At 38.0% G+C, this 20,201-nt stretch overlaps 1 protein-coding gene and 1 pseudogene across 2 annotated transcripts; one reads left to right on the top strand and one right to left on the bottom strand.

Moving 5' to 3' along the window:
- Positions 1-1,197: 1,197 nt before the first annotated feature.
- On the bottom strand, positions 1,198-3,800 carry LOC131298622 (small ribosomal subunit protein uS4m-like; annotated as a pseudogene).
- A 7,533-nt stretch (positions 3,801-11,333) lies between these two features.
- On the top strand, positions 11,334-18,425 carry LOC131335692 (aspartyl protease APCB1). 2 transcript variants are annotated; one of them, XM_058371167.1, is made up of 9 exons: positions 11,334-11,999; positions 14,912-15,029; positions 15,321-15,550; positions 15,700-15,939; positions 16,470-16,623; positions 16,721-16,806; positions 16,900-17,014; positions 17,092-17,164; positions 18,067-18,425. In XM_058371167.1, the coding sequence occupies exons 1-9, from the start codon at positions 11,425-11,427 to the stop codon at positions 18,198-18,200; spliced, it is 1,725 nt and encodes a 574-aa protein (XP_058227150.1). In that variant the 5' UTR covers positions 11,334-11,424; the 3' UTR covers positions 18,201-18,425. The 2 variants fall into 2 exon arrangements, with proteins under 2 accessions (XP_058227150.1, XP_058227149.1); XM_058371166.1 differs by having other exon boundaries at positions 16,721-17,014.
- The last annotated feature ends 1,776 nt before the right edge of the window (positions 18,426-20,201 follow it).

The following is a 20,201-nucleotide window of genomic DNA, read 5'->3' as shown; positions in this document are numbered from 1 at the left end:
CTTTGGATTGGTTTGGTACCGATACCTATATTTTGTGGTATCGGTACCCAGTGCTCAAAAGAATTTGAATTTATTGTCCCATTGTCGATTGTTTTGATCCTTGATCACTTCTAACACACCCCAATCAAATTCAAATCACCTCTAAGCTTGATTGCTCGCATTTCAATGATTCATTGATCGTTCCAATCCATTCGATACTCGTTAAGCGTAATCTTAGCATCGTTATAAATTGAATACGTGTCATAAGGTGGTTTGAGAGTACCGTAGGATATGTGGGATGTTGTGGTGAGTGTAGCAGGTTGATGTGAGCTTGTCTAGTGATCCGGATGGTAGCATAGTAATTTGTGTCCTCTTGACTCGCTTGTTCTTCAAACTCCATTGGTACTCATAACATGGGATCTAAGTATCGATACTAGTGAGTAGTATGTTGTAGAGTAGTTATAGGTTGGTACGTTACGTAGGGTAACGAGATATGCTTAGGGGAAAGGTTTTTAGTGGACGCACGGGGTTCTAAATGCCCGGACTTGAATGAAAGGTTTTTAATGGACGCACAGGGTCCCTAATGCCCGGACTTAAATGAAAGGTTTTTAGTGGACGCACGGGGTCTCAAATGCCCAAACTTGAATGAAAGGTTTCTAATGGACGCACAGGGTCCTAAATGCCCAGAATTGTACTAAAAAGGAAAATGGTTAATACTTGAGAAATACAAGACAAACTAATTATGTTCCAAAAGCAAATTCTGTGATATGTTCGTATTGTTTAGCTATGAGATATATTCATTGTCATTATCATCTTTGGGTTTGTTGTACATATTTGTTGTTGATCCATAGTACTATTGGTGCGTGATTATCACGTATACGTATAAATTGAGGTAGAATGGAGTATTCACACGATAATCTAAACTTTGAATTGGCGTAGCGATGGACAAGTGACGGTTGAGGACCTGTTGTGGTTTAATTAGAACGATTTGAGTTGGGTTTGCTACTAGTTAGACGTGTGAACGATTAGGAATACCCTTATGAAATAGTGACTGGTAACTAAGTGCATCTACTACTCTAGTCCTTACTAAAGGAAGGAAAGAGGACTACTTACCGGTAGCTAATCTTTGCTCTTCTGTCTTTAGCAAGAGGACAATAGGACAATGGAACTAGAAAAGTGTGGTAACGCAGGGTACCCTTTTCTTGACCCAAAGAAGGTTTAGTCAGGACATCGTTCCCCTCCTTTGTGGTGGTTTTTCTCGTTCCTTCTCTTCGATAAGAATAGGAATTTGAAATGATACAAATTCCTCTTCATTCTGTTGTGCTCAGCGAAGAAACTGCCTAAGCATACTTTTTCGGATCCAAACTTCTTTGTTCTTTCTAAGTCTTTAATGAGCACCCAATATTGTAGATATTTGGTACGACTAGTCCCGTTTTATGTGGTTTTAACTTGCATTTATCTAGCTTTTATTTGATATTGCACGTAAGGTGTGTTTTTAGTGTTTTCAGATAAAACGTGCAAAAAGGCGTGTTTTGATGCCATGGATGGCTCAAGTGTTTTCAAGTACCCGAAGACCTTGTCGGCCCCTTAAAATCTGTCTAAGTATGGAAAAATGACTTTCTGAAAAAGTATCGATTTTCAAGATTAAAAATGGCGGTAATTGATCCTTGAATTTTTCTAAGACTAACTACAAAGTTGCAAGGTTTTATTTGAAGAATAAGGTCATGTTTTGAACCATTTTCTCTTGAGAAAAATGTGCAGTTTTCCATTTTATACTAGATGTGGGGGGTTGACATTTTGATATAATTAGAATCTTGAAATTCTGGTAATGCCATTGTTTCCAAATGGGGGGTACTTTCTTATTTTCATTAAATAAATTAAAGTAAAGAAAAGGTACAAGAAATGTTTAAAATGTAGAATTTAAGTAAATACTACATTTTAAACCTGTCTTTTACTTTTTCTTTACTTTAATTTAGAGAATGAAAATAAGATGCTGAGGAGCTGTGAAGTTGCTGGGAGCTATCTGCTGAAGCTGAAAGCAGAATTGGAGATAACCTCTCTGTATCAATACAGCCTTAATCTGTATCGATACACATTGGCTTACTGAGAAGACAGTGATTGTTGTATCGATACAGATTAAGGCTGTATTGATACGGGAGCGTTACAGGAAAATGGTCATTTCAGCTTAGCTGTGTGGTATCGATACTTTCTATAATTAGTATCGATACCACGGGCTTTCGGCCAGATATTTGTTGCTTTTTCAACCTTCCATTTATGGAATAATTGCTACTTTTGGTATGTTTTTAGGATATTTTGTAGAGATGGATTTGTTTGTATAAATAGGTTGGAAGTCTTTCTCTCTCACATATGTAATTTTAGGCTTAAGTTTCTAGTTCTCTCTCTAGGTTTTTTCATTGTTAGTCTTTCAAGTTTTTCAAGTTATTTCCTTAAGAACTCAAGTAAGTATTTGTCTTATGTTAATTTCTCGTTTATTAATATTGTACCTACTAGTTGGATCTTCATATAAATCAAGTTTATTTCCGTTTTTATCAGTTAATCATTTTTCAATATTTAGCATGATTTCTAGTCTTTTAGCTATGTGTGAGTAGTAGATAAGGCTTGGCCATGGGGGAATAACACCTTGTGATTTAGGTTAATTTTGCTCTTCTCAACTTAAGACTTGAGGTTTGCTTTGTAAATGTGCGTAGTTCGCCCTTTTATGTAACAAAACTTACCGATGTTAATCTCCAGTGATCATGTGCTTGCTCACACGGTTTCGAGAGCTATGTCTCGATTCGTGTTTGCCAAAAGAACCAAAGAACTTGCTCATTTTCCAAACTATGCTTCTAGTTCATGACCTTGATATTTAGTTTGAATTCAAGTCTTGGCGTTGTTAATCTCCGGTGATCATGTGCTTGCACACATGGTTCTAGGAGCGATGTCACGCCTTGTGTTTAACTTGTTATTCAAACTCTATATCAAGTCTAACCATTTTCATAGCTAAATCTTCCGGTTGATAGTCTAGGCCGTGCGATTCAACCGTGTTTTCATTGAGAATTGTTAGATGGCTTAAGTTACGGGCGTTAGTAACTCCATTGCCTTGCTGCCTTTAATTCTTAGTCCAAACTCATTTTCTAGTCTTTTTCATAAGGGTATTTCTCACATTTCAAAGGAAAACTAAAAGTTGGCCGCCTAAACTCCACAAACCCTTACATCTACAATCTGAACAAGCTATATTCGAGCTCCTTGTGGATCGACTCGGATTTCCTCACTCTACTATGCAAATCTTTAGTTGTAGTCCGATTAATAAATAATTGAATTTGACGGCCTTTGGTAAACTTCAATGACTACCGAATGGGACCATCAGTCTTCTTCTTGCATAGAAAAACGCGCAACTGTTGCAAAAATCGGGGTTTTAGTTGTAGGCGGCATCCCTTCTTGGTTTTGAGTAGGCAGAACCATTATGTTTTGGTTCTTCTCCACATTCTTACCGGGTGATCAAGGAATTTTCCTATGATTTTTTCAACTGATATTTCGATATAGAAAGATCTCCTTATTTCTTCACCATGGGTTCTCCCATCATTTTCTTGAAAAGAGATTATGTCACCGTGGGAGACTTTAAAATGAGTAATGATAACTATTCCATTATTCACACAAAAAATCTTGATCCTCTAGGCAGTGGTATGCTCATTGGTGACGAAAGACTCACCCTTCTTTGTGACATCTTGTTGTACTCATTCACTTTATGTGCATGTTCATCGCATTTTCATATAGTTTGAGTATAGATTTCTTTACTGGGCTAATGTAGCTCACCATATCATTTTCAGGTACAATTAAAAGGAGTTTACAAGACGTAGTTGATGTGCATGCATGATCATATCTTTGAAAGGTATATATGAGAAGTTCCACTGCACCTGATTCGAAAGAAGTATTTGGAAGGATGATTATTGTAAACTGTAATATTATTTTCCTCGGGTATTGGTATTTTGATAACTTGGGGCCTTCGAGCCAGGAATGTAATATTTGAAATTTAATTTGAGAACAGGGGAAATAATGATCATTTGGGTATTATCTATAGTACAGTGAGGATTTTATTTATTAAATGTGATTATTATTTATGTTGAAAATCGAGGGCATGACATATTTTTTTGTTCTTATCTACCCTCTGTAAGCGAAGGGGAAAAAACTAAAAGGTAATTAACTGAAAATGAAAGTGTATATATTACCTTACAAAACATTTATTGATTGAACGGCTAGGATCTCAACATGTAAAGGCAATCCGACGGTTGCAAAAGGAAGCTAGGTTTATATGTGTAGACAAAAATCACTCTGTTTTATAATATAGATGAATAATAAATACTTTCACTAATAAAATAATTCTATACATAATACCCACCAAAAGATTTTTCATACACATTCTACCATATGATAGTGTCAATACCACGCATTTCAAAAGGTTACACCAATGGCACACCAGCCCAATATTGCCAAAAGTACTAGGAATATAAGGAGAGTCAAAAGTTGTACAGTTATCAAATATCAAGAATTTCTATAGATATTACAATTATATCTTCAAAATGAAGTTTACTAAAGATGCCAAAGTAATCCTTCAATGTCAGCTTTCAAAAGGTAGGTTACTCCATGCATGCAAGCACTCCATACTACAGTCCCTGAGTGGTACCTGAAAATGAAAGATTGAGCTACACTAGCCCAATAGAAAAATCTCCACTAAATCTACATGTTAATGAGATAATAAGTGTGGAGATAGTGAATCATGCTAAATGGAAAATCATATAACAAGGAATGAATTAAAACCATTCTAATTCAAAGAATTAGCACGCAAGTATAAATCAAGGAATAATATGTACCAACACCATTTACAAGAATTAAAGCACTCTCACACACCTCCTACTGTATTTTCACCCCTTGCGTTACAGTAAACTTCACCTCTTGCGATTCTATATTCGCACCCTTTGCGATTATGTATTACCACCCCTTGCGTTATAGTTTAATTCTCCCCATCTGGGCTTCTGTATTTTCACCCCTTGCGTTACAACAAACCCGCACACTAATACTTCTCAACAACAACCACATAATCTCAATAATCAACACTGAAATCATGTATTCATTTCACGCATCCCAACAACAACTAACACGTCAACAAGCAACTTATGAATCGCAACAATCAAAGTGAAAAAAATGCAACTTTAAAAAAAATGAGTTTTAAGCCCTAAGGTGTTCCACCCAACCCAAGTATGGCAATTAAACACTAACATCACACGAAATTACCATATAACATGAAGAGAAAGAGAGAAACCCCTACCAAAGTGGGTTTTGAGCAAAACCCTAAGTGGATCAAGTGGTTCAAGCTCAAATCAACAAAGAACAAGCTCCTCCAAAGCTTTGCTACAAGATCTATAGAGTAAATACAACCCAAAAATAAGATAAATAAGTGTGGATCAACAGGTGATTGAGAAAAGAAAAAGAAAAATGTGATTTAGAGTCAAAGAGTGAGAGCAAAAACAAAGAACTTACCCCTTGTTTACCAAACTCGAAAATCAAGTGTGTTTGAGGTGGGAAACACTTGGATCTTGAAGATTTAAAATATGTTTGTGTAGAAATTAAGGGATTTTTGTGTGGATTTGAAAGAGAGATGAGAGAGAAAGAGTTTGGGACCAATTTTGTGGGGTTAGGTGTGGGAAATGACAAAGGGCCCCTTTTTATAGTGGTGTGAAAAATATACAAAATTTTTAGATTTTTCCTAGGTGGTACCTGTACCACAAAAAACTAGTACTAGTACCAGTTTCCTGAGAGTAATTCTGCACAGCTACTAAACAGTCGGTACTTGTACCCCAAAAAAGTGGCACCTGTACCTCCTGGAAATTTTTTAACAAAATTTTTCCCCATTCACTGATTCAACCTCCAATTAATCTAACACATCCTCAACACCTCCAAACACCCCACCACAACAAAACACATATTTCAACTATCCTTCGAGCTTCCGATACATAAAAATATACATGCATTCATACAATCATATTAATAAACACATAACTCAAATTCAAAATATGATCTTCTACATTCACAATAGTTTAAAGAAAATGGACATAATACATGGGTCTTTACAGTTGTGACTCTAAAAGAAACTGTCATGGCATTATTATTTTCCTAGGTAGAAATGGTTGATCACTAATTAAAGAGAAGTAGTTGAGAAGAACCAAGAAACATTGATGGTAGAGATATTGCCGTCAAGGTTTGGCTTGTAGTAGCTGTTAGAAAAATAATAAATTTGTTTGAATATTTTGGTGAGCTTAAATATGAACAAAATTCATTTTAATTTTAAGTGTGAATTGAGAATTGTCTCATTATGAGAATTGAAAAAACCAACGGACATGTGTGCACCGTCACTGAACACCTAAATTAGACCCGGCCGAGGCCAGAACTCAGGATGCGTGAACTTGCGACCTATAGTTCGAGGTTTGTGGTCTGGCCTGGGTTGGTGTGGAATTGATTGTGCTTTATTGGTTCTGAACCATTCGCATGTGAATGGTCCAGTTATGGAATCACTTGTGCGCGACTGATCTTGGAGTTAATGGCTAAATCAATTTTTTCTCCAGAATTTAATACCCCAAATTCAATTCTCCGTATTGAATATTCCGTATTGATTTCAAAGGCTCCCCCTATTGAGTTATGTATTGATTCAATTGGCTCATCTTGTAACTATATAAAGGAGTCTTGCTCCTTTGCTCCAACACACCAAACAACACTACAACTTCTCATTCTTTTTTGCCAATACGTGTTCTTTTTTAGGGAGAGAGAGTATGGGTACAAGTTTGTTCGACAGGCAATTTACGGTGGTGCTCTGACGACTGAGTGGGAACTGAGTCCACCTTGGGAGACAAACACCAACACAACCTCCAACACCGGTGAGACGATGAAATTGTAATCCTTGTATTTTCATTATGATCCCTTGACAAATTGAATCTTTCTTCATGCCACATGGGGAAAGATTTTTTTGTACTGTTGGCTAAGTGAAGTCAAAGAATAACATTGAGGATCCGCTAAACAAAGAACTAGTTTAAAAAGCATCGACGGGAATGGGGCTAAAGCCTACTACGCTTAAGTTACCGTGAAGGAAAATCCTACCTAGCTGTCTAAATATCCCAAGATCTAGGTTTAATGGGACAACCTATTTGCGAGTAATAAAGAACGATCATTGAGGAGACATGCTCTCCTGCCCATTCATATGGTGCGTAACAGGTGTACCTACAAAGGGGGAAAAGGTTAAGCATTGTTTTTAATGATTCTTATGCGCTGGAATGCCAGATGGGGAATAGCAAGATACCCTTTATAAGGTCATCTATGTGAGTATGAAGTGGGGCCGCTTCTATGAGATTTTTTTTCCTGACATTTGTTAATCCTAATCTAATTTATCCTACGAGACTTGGGGAGAGGAATGGGGAGAGGGATGGGTGCTTACGGAAATCGAACCCTGCCCATGTGCACAATAGTATAAGGGAAGCACCAACTCCACTTCACTCCACTTGCGCTTCTATGAGAATTTAGGAAGACTAAATTCTCAAAAAAATACTTGCAGAACAAGGAAGGGTGTTCATGGTCAAAACAAAACACAACAGTGAGAACTAAACTGTGTTAGGAGAAGTTTCATGTGAGGCCTGTTGTCTCGATTTACACAAACGACAGAACAGTTCAAGACATCATGTTTACTGGTCAACCAATAAATCCCATAAGTTTTCACACGGGAAGGTTCAAGGCCAAAAACTACATATCCTATGCGAGGTTTTTTCAATGTACTCTAACTCGTGTAAGCTTTGTCTTCCAAGTTAGTTTCCGCCAATTTTATTCATGTGGGTGATAAGCACCCGAGAATGTAATGTAGGGTGCGCTAGTATCTAGTTTTAGTCTAATTTAATTACTTATTAGTTATTATTAACGTGTTTGCTCGTATAGTGCCTTGGTTATGTTTTGTAGATAAATCGCCAAATAAAGGAATCTTTGAGGCCTAAGGCATGTCAAGATGTAAACAGCCCGAGCAGAAGTTGTTTCGCCCGAGCAGAACCAGAAATGGCCAAGGCAGAAGAAGTTTCGCCCGAGCAAAACAAGACTTGCCCGAGCAAGAGGCAGACGGCCGAGCAAGAGGCAGGCAGCCAAGCATCGAGTTAACGACCTCGGCATCGATGTCAAGCAATAACTCCCATCGATGCCGAGCCCCTTAGTGGTCAAGACTCTTATCCACCTCGGCATCGATGGAGAGATCCATGTTACATCGCTGCCGAGCAGCTTAATCGTCTAGGCCGTTAATAGCTTCGGCATCGATGGACTCCAATGCTTTACATCGATGCCGAGCCCCATAGCAGAGCTTTCTAAGGCCGTTGCCATCGATGCCGAGGGGCTTAGCACGGGATTTTCAGAGCATCTAGGGAATATTACAGGCGCGGAGCTTAGAAGTATAAAAGCTTATTTCATTGTTTTAAAAAGTGTGTAGACTTAGATTTGCTTACCTAATTTTAGATCTAGATCTAGATTTAAATTGTTCTTGAGTGTTCTTGTTGTTCTTCATTTTTCCAGCACTTATCTTTTAATTTTCTGCCCTTAGTTGTTACTTTTTGTTATTGTTGCCTTTATTAAAGTTGTTTATTTTCTTCCGATCTATCTTAATCTCTAATTTTCCTCTAGTGTTGCTTTTCAATTATGTTGAGTAGTTTTTCACTTGCTTTTATCTCTCTAGATATGAGTGAGTAGTTTCAAGGGTTAGGTCATGGGGTGATCAGCACCTTATGGCTCGGGCGAAAATTGCATTTTGCACCCAATAAAGCTTAAAACTTTGATTTGAAAATTGATGTGGGGTTCGGATTTGTTTGTCAAATTACCGAGGTGTTAACCTCTTTGATCATGTGTAGGTGGGAGCTTCGCCTACCCACCACACATGATGTTTAGAGCTCTTTCGCACGAGGTATTTGCCAAATGAATTCTAGAGCTAGCTTGGTTCTCAAATCATTTTATTTTCCGATTTGAGAACTTTAACCGAGTATCTTAAATTGTGTAATTGGGTGACGAGTGTGATTTAGCTCGGGTCTTGGGTGTTAATAATTCCTAGACCTAGCCTATCTTTTCTCTAGTTAATTCTTTTTTTAAATTTAGCCTTTTATTTCCACCGTTAAAGTAAAACAAAGTTGGTTGTCTTAAAGCCGAAAGCCCCTACTTGCATCTACAAATCCGAGCAAGCCATATAATTATTCCCTTGGGTACGATCCCGGATTTCCGGTTTATTATGCTTCAACAGACGTTTTAGGCCCTACGCTTGGGGCGTTATTCCATTACATCGGAGCAAACGAAGCAGTGGGGAATTGTTAATGTAACGACTTGCGCCAGCTGACCTGCTAATCATCCGCCTAACCACATGTCTCAAAAGGTTAACCTTAAGTTATACAGTAACTAGTCGGAAACTCCTTTTTACCCACCGATGTGGGACTTCCTTTCCACATGTCATGAGGTCTCACAATCGTCCCACCTTATGATGCAACGTCCTCATTGCATTGGCCTAACAACCTTCCCCTAGTGGCCATGGTGTGACATTTAGCTTTGTACAACACAATATGTGTGCTTGTACCAGATTCTAGAGGTGGCCCGCACCATGTAGACCAGGGTTGTGCTCTGATACCAACTGTAACGATCCGCCCCAGCTGACCTGTTAACCATTCGTCTAACCACGTGGCTCAAAAAGGTTAACCTCAAGTTATACATTAGCTGATTGAAACTTATTATATATTGCATCAACTCCTTTTTACCCACCGATGTGGGACTTTCTTTCCACATGGCATAGGGTCTCATAATGGTAGATTTGTTCGAATATTTTGGTGAGCCTAAATATGAACAAAATTTATTTTAAGTGTGAATTGAGAATTGTCTTATTATGGGAATAGAAAAAGCCAAGGGACGTACGCGCGCCGTCAGCAAATAACTAAATTAGACCTGGGCTGGGGCTGAAGCTCAATCATGGGCCTGCAACTTGTAGTTCGAGGTTTGTGGTTTGACCTATGTTGGTGTGGAATTGATTGTGCTTTATTGGGTCTGAACCATTCGCATGTGGATGGTCCAGTTACGGAATCAGTTGTGCACGATTGATCTTGGAGTTAATGGCTGAATCAGTTTTTTTTTAAAAAAAAATTGAATATCCCAAATTTAATTCCACATATTGAATATTCTATATTGAATTAAGAGACTCCCCTATTAAATTTTGTATGGATTGAATTGGCTCCTCCTATAACTATATAGAAGGAGTCCTACTCCTTTGTTTCAATACATCAAACAACTTCTCTTTCTTCTTTGCCAACACATGTTCTTTTTGAGAGAGAGAGAGAGAGAGAGAGAGAGAGAGAGAGAGGGGTACAAGTTTGTTCGACGGGCAGTCTAAGACAGTACTCTGACGACCAAGTGAGAACCAAGTCAATCCTGGGAGACGAATACCGATACAACCTCCAGCACGGTGAGACGATAAATTTGTCTTAAGGGCACCGTGGTGTAATACGGGTCTCGATTTGCAATTTCTATTACCTCTTCACAGTTTAAGTTTTATGTTTCAAATTTTGTAATTTCATTTCATGTAAATCCTGTCCAAATTGTAAATTTCAGAAATTAATCAATGGTGGAGATTTATTTTCCACATTGTTTTTCCTACAGGAGCAAATCACTACACTTGAAGAACCCAACCCAATTCAACTGTTGGCATGTTGCACATATTCAGATTGTAGGAATCGAATTGCTTTAGCTTTAAAAAAAGAACAATAAACGTCCCCAGCTTAGGTGATGCATGCCCGAATATACTCTATTCCATTATAATTACTCTTCATCTTAACACGATTATGGAGTTTCAAATCTTGGTGCCATGAGTATGGCATTATTTTGCCACTTTTCTACTGTTCTGTTATTTTTCCTAAAATTCTTTGCTCCTCTCCTCACCAGTCACCACCTCTTTCTTCTGCACTAAAATCTACCCTGGTTTTAAAATAAAATAAAAACTAAGGCTCCGTTCGGGAAACGAAAAAAAGTCTTTATTTTTTAATAAGGTAATTTTAAGCTCAAAAATTATAGATTTATTGAAATCTAAAAATATATAATATGGATAGTGTTTGAAATATCCCATCGAGATCTTTTATACGATGCAAAACAAATTAAAAAAATATTTTTTATTTATATTATTTTTAAATTTAAAAATATGAAATAAGCTGCTAATTTTTTAAAAAAATTTCTGAAATGGAGCCTAACTCTACTATGATGTGCGGGTCGGGTCATTGACTATTTCAAGATAGAGAAAGTCTTCTTCAAGTCATGTATAGAGAGGGAAATCTATTCTTTGGATTTGGTTCCCGTTTCATCTTCTTCATGCTTTCTCTTTCTAAGAGAGAGAGAGAGAGAGAGAGATAGATGGAGTCCGGCCAGTCTCCTCAACTGAAAGGATTTGTCATCATCACTCTCCCCCCGGCTGATAACCCTTCTCTAGGCAAAACCATTACCGCCTTCACGCTCTCCGACTCACCTCCAACCCCACCTCAACCCAGCCAACCAGACTCCCAACTTTCTCAACAATCACCAATTCCCACCCGATCACTGCCAAATCCCCCACGTCAACTCTCACTCAGAATATCCCACTTCGGCAACCCTAGGTTCCTTCTGGGTCTTCTGGGTATCTCTCTTGCTGCTCTAATTTTGTGTTTTTACGCATCTCCGAATGCCCTCTTCGAATTACGCGATTCTAATTCTAATGATGATGATCGAGGACCCAGTTCCTTCGTCTTTCCTCTGTACCCGAAATTGGGTACTTCTAGACAGATGGCAAAAGGAGATGTTCAGCTTAAATTGGGTGGGAGGTTTGTGAGGAAAGATTCAGTGAATTTGGCTGCGCAGTTGGACGATCCAACCGGTCTCGAAGAGAAAGCCCAATTGGGTTCGATCCATTCAGCTGCGATTTTACCTGTGAGGGGTAATATATTTCCAGATGGGTATGTGTTTTCCTTGTTTCTGCCTTCAATTCAGTGCCTAACGTTCTCATGCTTTTAACCAGTTCTTAATATGTATGATGAAAACTTTTTAGAACTATGAAAAAGTAACCAGTTTTAGAACTATGAAAAAGTAACCAGGCATGCAAATGTGAAAGGAAATTTTGGGGCTAGAAAATAAGCATGGTTGGATAGAGGATCGCACTATGTTCCCAAACTGGGAAAGAACATTTAAAAGTTTTCTAACTGGAGTTCGATCTTTTATTAACCCAACGGGCCAGTATTAAATGCAGTTTAAAAGAGGATAATGGGGGACATATTTAAATGTAGTCTTGACCAAATTAGCATTTCGATGTAGTCATTAAGACAAGGGAAGGTTGTTATGGTAATATTGGTCGAGTGGGAGCATGACAACAGGTAACTTACCATCTCGAGCTCGTAGGTTTGACTTCCATCAGCAGCAAAAATCAACGTTAGGGTAATGTGAGAGATTAGTCGAGGTACATAAGTTGGCCCAGATGCCCGATTATCATGTGTTCTAATTTGTTCTAATGTAAGTTTTGAAGTCTTGTCGTCAGATCATGTTGAGGGTCCTGAAAAGCCACAAATAGGCTAAGACAACCAACCTCTCCTCTTTGTTTCACAGGCTTTTCCAAATGCACAAAACAGCCTTGTTAGCCACTCGACACTGATCAATTTTGGAAATTTGTGTCCGTTATGTTTAGTTGGACATTCAACTAACAAGCATACCGTGCTATTTGAATTCAGTTTAGTATCTATAGAACTCCTACACTTTGGCACCGAATAAAGACTATTTATTCCAAGAAATAAAACTAAGATGAAAATCAGATGAATCTCACACTTCACTATATACTTCCACGCAACTCCCGTATGCGAGTCGAGTCCATGAAGCATAACTTCTCCACATGAAAGTTAAAGCCAAAACTATCTTGTGTTTTACCTGATATTCGGACGATTGGATACAGAGCTACAATTATGTTTTTTAAGCTTCGGATTGAATAGAAAACATAACCTCCCTCACCAGGAAGTATCTTAAACGTCTGTAATAGGATTTTAAAGGGAGTGCTAAAAGGTAATTTAATAGGGAGTGCACCGCTCGGGGAGTGGTGTGCTCTCGTCCTCTTGACTGTCCAACACTTGCTCCAAGTGAACTAAGGAAGCTGTCATTACTAGCAGTAGAAGTTGATCTTTACACGGCGGTAGTTGCTAGCCTTAGACCAGAAGACGTCACTCCAGCGTGCAAAAGAATAGCATGCGCTCGAACAAGAGGGATCAATTCATTATATGGTGGAGCACCTATTCTAAAGAGGCTCCTCATCTAGCTTCACTCACTGGAAAGTTTTCAATAGGTAGGAACTCAAGTTTCGCTAAGGCATTCACGAGCTTACCTGTAACCCGTAACTGGACTGACGTCACCTAAGAACTTGAGATGCTGGGGGAATTTTTTCCATTGACTTGTTTGACTAAAGGAAGGTGATGGGTTGCCAGTAGCTTCCCTTGCTGGTTCAGGAACGATGAAACGCCCACGATTAATTACTATTGCTATAAAACAAGCTCGTATTTTATCTTCCTTACCTTGTAATGAAATTTTTGGAAAGTAAGAGAGCCTCTTGTTCTATCAAGAGTGCATTGCTCCTTTCCTTTTCTTTTTTATTTTCTTATAGAAAGGGAAGTCTTTTTCAAAGACTCTATATAAATATCTATATGAAAATGAGATAGTTACCTTTCAGAAAATTCTAAGGATAAGGGGAAATGCCTATTCTTTATTCTTATGAAGGTGGGAGAAAAGATAAAACGAAAACCGACTATTCATCCAAATTCAGTTAGTGTAACACAAAAACACTTTGTGGCTATTTAGAATGTTCTCATATCAATCCGCTAGTTAATCATCCAATAACTAACTTTAACCACATTATAAACAGAAAAAGAAGGAAAACCACCCTTTTCCTCAGATTTGAAATGTGATTACTATATTGTTCCTCTGGGACCCAATATTTTGGCGTGTCTTTGTAGGAATCAGACTTGAGATTAGGGTATTAAAAATGTCAAATTTCTTTTGTTCAAGGAACATGTCCAACATCCCTGACACATGACAAAAGAGGTTGTACCAACAGGAATGGAAGCTTCCTGCTTATAATCTTGAGTGACTGTTTTTCTTTCCTAGTTGCTAGTGTCTCCGCTTCTTTGCCATAGACTCATAAGGAGAAAGGAAAGCCAGAATCTTAGGAAAACCAATCTCTTTATCTCTATTGCACAGTGAATAATTAAACCGGCTAGTAGACAGAATCACAAGTAACTATGACAAAGCACAACCTTGAAACTAGTGACCTGAAAATTACTGGAAGCCAAGTCACTATTACTTTATCCGCTTGTTGATCACTTAATGACCAACTGTACTAATCCCTTAACATTTAAACACATACAGATTTGACTAATGCCGATCATTTCAGAAGATATATGCACAGCACGTTGATCCCCATAAAATATACTACCTCCGTCCCCAAATGTTTGTCCAGTCCGCAAAACGAAGACTAAAAAATAATGCATTTCTTTCAAGAAAAAATGCAAACTTTTTTCATAAATTAAAAGAACTCATCGATATCTAGTGAATTGTTGAAAAAAATTTAAATTTTTCTTGCAAAAATTGTATTATTTTTACGTCCTCGTTTTGCGGACCGGATAAACATTATGGGACGGAGGGAGTAAATGAAACTAGACAACTTATCAGGATTGAGGGTCTGCCATCATTCCTAGATAGTGACTGATCGTACAACCATGTTATGCCCTTTCGCATGATTTTGATGGAAAATTTATTGTTAAAGCTCAACCATAGCTCTAATATTTTAGCCATCACTTTGTTATGCATTTTGATTTCATACTTCATCTTGGTACAGATTATATTTCACATACATGCTTTTGGGAAGTCCTCCAAAACCGTATTATGTCGACATTGATACTGGGAGTGACTTAACATGGATCCAATGTGATGCTCCATGCGTAAGTTGTGCTAAGGTAATCCACTAATGCATGGTTGCTATGAGCTCTTCAGCAGTTCAAGTTTTCTCAGGGTTCCTGTTACTGAGTTTAAGAATGTTTTACATTGATTGCTCTCTCTCTCTCTCTCTCTCTGTCTGTTTTTTTTGGGTTTATGGTAATCATATTAACAAAGTGAAGCCCCACAATGACAAAGCTCAAAATAGCACATGATGGAGAGCTAAAAGAAAAATTATGGACTACAAGTGAAAACATTTTACATAATTAATTCCTGTGAAGGTCACTAGAAATAAGCAAAAATTTACGCAGGGACCGCACCCTTTGTATAATCCCAGAAAAGGAAAAATCATACCTTCCAAGGATTCATTGTGTGTTGAAGTTCAGAGAAATCAGAAGACTGGAGATTGCGAGACATGTCATCAGTGTGATTACGAACTAGAATATGCCGACCAAAGCTCCTCCATGGGGGTACTTGCCAGGGATGATCTCCATCTAATGGTTGCGAATGGATCATTTACAAAGTCAAGTGTTGTTTTTGGGTATGTCTCTCTCTCTCTCTCTCTCTCTCTCTCTCTCTGTGTATTATTTTCTTTGTCCATCTTCTTACTTATGTAATTAACTCCATATGTGAGGTGTGTGAATACGTATCAACGCCTAAGTTTTTTCGCTTTTTGATTTTATTTGTCAGATGTGCATATGACCAGCAAGGATTCCTCCTAAATGCGTTGGCAGCGACGGATGGGATTCTTGGCCTTAGCCGGGCTAAAGTCAGCTTACCTTCTCAATTGGCAAGTCAAGGAATCATTAACAATGTTATAGGCCATTGTCTCACCACTGATGCAGGAGGTGGTGGATATATGTTCTTTGGTGACGGCTTTGTGCATTACAGGCAAATGGCATGGGTCCCCCTGCTTAACAGTCCTTCCACGTGAGCGTAGAACTATAAGACGCTTTCTTATTTGGCCTTTATATGTCTTGTTGTTAACTATTGACAGATGCTTAATTGCAAGTTTTTCATATGTGGAAAGGTAGGTTGGAATAGTGAACTTTTTTGAAATGAAAGAAAAAAGTAGATAGAAATGAGTTCCAGATAATAACTTGTGTAAATGGTTGCAAATAGAGAGAAATTAAGTTTTCAGGATTTTCACATGACTGAGAAACATAGCGCATTTTTTTTTTTAAATTCTTATCCTGCAGCTTTTTCGCTTGCCTTCATTTCTGGATGTTTTTGTTTATTCCGTTGGTAACAATTAAAATTTTCTGCTGGTCCCGATTTTAATTATCATTTCTTTAGTTGTTTCTTATCCTTGATTTTTTCTTATTTGTGTGACTTGTGTCATCATCTTGCCATAATGTTGCAATACCCATATGCATCTTGCAGTTGCTGACATGTGGAACTCTGTTCCGAAGCATATTTTAATTTCTCACCTTTTATTGTCTTTTATGTCTTCCATTCAGGAACTTTTATCAGACAGAGGTCATCAGAATGAGTTATGGACATAGGAAACTCAGTTTCGGTGGTCAGGACAATGGACTAGCTCGGGTAGTTTTCGATAGTGGAAGTTCTTACACATACTTCACAAAACAAGCGTATTCTGATTTTCTTGTTTCTGTAAGTATTCTACAGATATCTCTGATCGGATTAGTCATGAATCGCTTCATTTAGGTTACTCCCACTATTTCAAATGTCTCATATTTATTGATTATAGCTTGGAGATGTTTCTAGCAAAGGTCTCGTCCAGGATCCATCCGACTCGACATTGCCTGTTTGTTGGCGATTTAAATTCCCAATAAGGTACCCTACGAGCATAGGGCAGCATAATTCAATTACATTGCTTTGGGTTTGGCTGTTTCAATTGACCAAAAGTGTGCATCTGTATGACTGCAGCTCTGTTTCAGATGTCAAGCAATTTTTTAAACCTTTGATTCTTCAATTCGGAAGCCAGTGGTGGATCGTCTCTAGAAAGCTTCGTATCTTGCCGGAGGGTTACTTGATCATGAGCGTAAGCATTTCTAGCTCTTTTACTTCCAATATCTCAAGTTGCGAAAGCACAATGTGATGAGGCTCATGTTGCTACAGAAAAAAGGCAATGTGTGCTTGGGTATCCTTGATGGAAGCAAAGTACATGATGGGTCTACTGTTATACTTGGAGGTACTGCATTATTCCCTCAATATGTTTACATTCTTATTGGTTTTCCATCCACAAGTTTTGGCTAAGACCCCAGCTTGGCCTTTACTAAAAGGTAACATGAAACAATGTTGGACTAAGGTTAACTGAACCTTTATTGGCTCAGACACATAACCTGGGATTTGAAAATAGAGCTGCCTAAGAGAACGAAACTGGTGCACTGAAGCATGAGTAGGGGTGGGCCCCACAACCCTCGGCGGCACACTAATTCGGAACTGCAAAAAGTATGGTCATGAGTGCGGACACGGATGGGATACAACAAATAAATATTCTTACATACCATGTTGATAACATACACATATATGAAAATGAAACCACAAACAACTAAAGTTATGACTAAATTTTTGAGAGAGGGGAGAGTGGGGATACCAAGGCTAGTTCCCAAAAGTGGCATATAACACCACAAGGGTGCCACCACCAGGGAAATCAATGCCTGCTAACTAATGACTCTATTATAGTCCATTAACAGTGTACTATACAAGGTGTACTCTTTCAATGTCAAAAAAATCAAAAGTGTCTTACTACGTGTTTGGCTAGCAGACGTGTGTCCAAGGCTTCCTTCGTGTATCCAGATAAAAATATGACAATTACAATCTATGAGACACCACGGGGTTTGTCCAACGTGTGTCCAGATCAGGTTGAAATATCATATTGGTTTATCTATTTTGCTCTATTACAAACAAGACTACAGAAGTACTTTTTTCTCCTTGTTTCCTTTTTGCGTATTTACTTATTTTTATTTTGTCGTGATAATGACCATAATAGGAACAAACTCTGCTCCTTCCAATTCCTTTTAACATGGGATTTCATGTTCAACATTTGTTTTCCCATTTTCATCTTCTTCTGAACCGTACTACCTTTTGCAGACATCTCGCTTCGTGGACAGTTGATTGTATATGACAATGTGAACCAGAAAATTGGGTGGGCACAATCAGATTGTGTCAAGCCACACAGTTTCAACAGTCTTCCATCATTTGGAGGTGTGGATCTTCCGAGTTGAGGACAATACTATTTTTCCCTTGTAAATATCAAAACTTCAATCCCTGCTGCTGAGAACCTTCTGTACCCTGCATTATGTCATGTCTACATAGACTTTGCTTAGGAGGAAATGCGGCTTCATCAGTTACTAATGCAGTTTGGATGCATAACATAATATTCAGCACTGTATGTACACTTACATATTAGGTTGCATGGATAAGAGCTCTCTCTTAAATGTTTGGTTGCATGGATAAGTGCATCACTCGAGAGGTAAATCTGCTAAGATAGGGCGCAGTTGATTAGATATTTGAGGGCTGCTCTTGGTGGACAACAATTAATGTACGGCAAAATTAGCCATTTGATCATGATAATCAAGAGAAGAGCTGAATAACTTGGTAAAGAACGTAAGAATCAAACTTTCCAGACTTAAATGGTGCCCATTTGTCTAACCCCTGGATCTCCTGCTTCTTACCCAACTAAGATACTTGGGTAGTCCAAATCTAGCCACAAAATATTGAGAGGCTGACTTTGGATTTGTTGCTGAACTTCCTATCAATAGCGTGAGCTTATCTCCCTATCTCGTACTCAAGTTATTGAAAGAGGTTAAATCAAAATGTCTTTGCCGTTTTAATTTCTTATAAACGTCCAACAGGCCTAAATCAAAGAAGTAAAGGTCAACTTTTGGATTGGGCGAAGAATGGTGCATAAACACCTTTTTCCCCGTATCCCTAGCTTCTGGACTTTGAGAGTATCGATAATGGTTTGATGGGAGAATTTTTGGGAGATCCATTATAGCATGTTTCTAACTCCATTACTCCACTTCTAAAGTTCTTAACCCTTCTAGTTCACTAATAATTTTAATGACAAAACTATTCTATGTAAAAGAAACAAGGGCTTTGTTTGGCTTATGCAAAAAATATATATTTTCTATTTTTTTCGATCTTGTTGCCATCACATAACCACCACCACTACACCCACCACGTCCGCCACCACCACCACTCCACCACCACACCAACATATAACGTTATATGTGTGACAAAAATGACTCTTTTCTTTTTTTTTCCCAACACCACCACCTCCGCCACCATCACCACTCCACCTCCATCACCACCACGCCAACATATAACGTTACATGTGTGACAAAAAAAATTATTTTCTTTTTTTATTCATGTTTTGAGCACCTCCCTTCTTGATCCCATCACCCCTTAACATACAACGTTGTATGTGTGACAAAAATTTCTTTCTTTTTTTCCCCCTATTTTGAGCCCTTCCTTTCTTGGACCCACTATACCTTAACATATAAGATTATCTGTCCCAATTTGCGTTCTTTATTTTATGTTTGGTACTACATCAATAAAAGTGCAAATATAATTTTATGTCTCAATCTGTCCACTATACGTTATAACAAACGAAGATAAATCTGAGATATAGAAGGTTATCTATTGATATCTGGAAAGTATTTTTTGCCAACACAAGCACATATAATATTATATTTGTATATCTAAACTTTGTACCATGCCAAATATGTTCTCTACATGTTGAAAAAGTGCATATAAGTTTATATATGTCACAATCCGTGTTCTTGCCTTATATTTGGTAATACATTAACAAAAGTGCACATATAATCTTATATGTCCCAACCTGTTCTAGGTACGTTATCAAAATCTTGCATTGCACATATAATCTTGCATTGCTCCCAACCCAACCATAGCCATGTCTTCATAATCAGTCTGCAATGCACCAAAATCCAATTTTTCTCACAATTTCCTGTAAGAAAGTGTTGATACGTGTACATTAATGAGTAGAGAAATGTATTTGAAATTATGTCTTCTCACTTGCCAGGGTAGCTCAATGGTTTAGATCATCTCCAGCGACTGCGTATCTATTGTGTTATTTTATTTTTAGCACAACAAAGTGCATCTTGCATGCATAAGTATCAACAAGCAAAAGGATAGGATGATAATAGTTCACCACAGACAACCTGAAGCAAGATGTCCTAAAGATGAATTACATGAAGATGGCT

Source organism: Rhododendron vialii, chromosome 8a (assembly GCF_030253575.1).
Source record: "Rhododendron vialii isolate Sample 1 chromosome 8a, ASM3025357v1".
Taxonomy (NCBI): Eukaryota; Viridiplantae; Streptophyta; class Magnoliopsida; order Ericales; family Ericaceae; genus Rhododendron; species Rhododendron vialii.
The sequence above is the reverse complement of the archived record's forward strand: the minus strand, read 5'-3'. Positions and strand labels throughout refer to the sequence as shown.

What these genes read in the sequence shown, in the direction of transcription:
- LOC131335692 (XM_058371166.1), top strand. Translation starts at nt 11,425, where the DNA reads ATGGAGTCCGGCCAGTCTCCTCAACTGAAAGGATTTGTCATCATCACT. An exon ending in AAGTCAAGTGTTGTTTTTGG is followed by an intron (nt 15,551 to 15,699) that starts GTATGTCTCTCT and finishes TTTATTTGTCAG; the next exon opens with ATGTGCATATGACCAGCAAG. An exon ending in AGGGTTACTTGATCATGAGC is followed by an intron (nt 17,015 to 17,091) that starts GTAAGCATTTCT and finishes ATGTTGCTACAG; the next exon opens with AAAAAAGGCAATGTGTGCTT.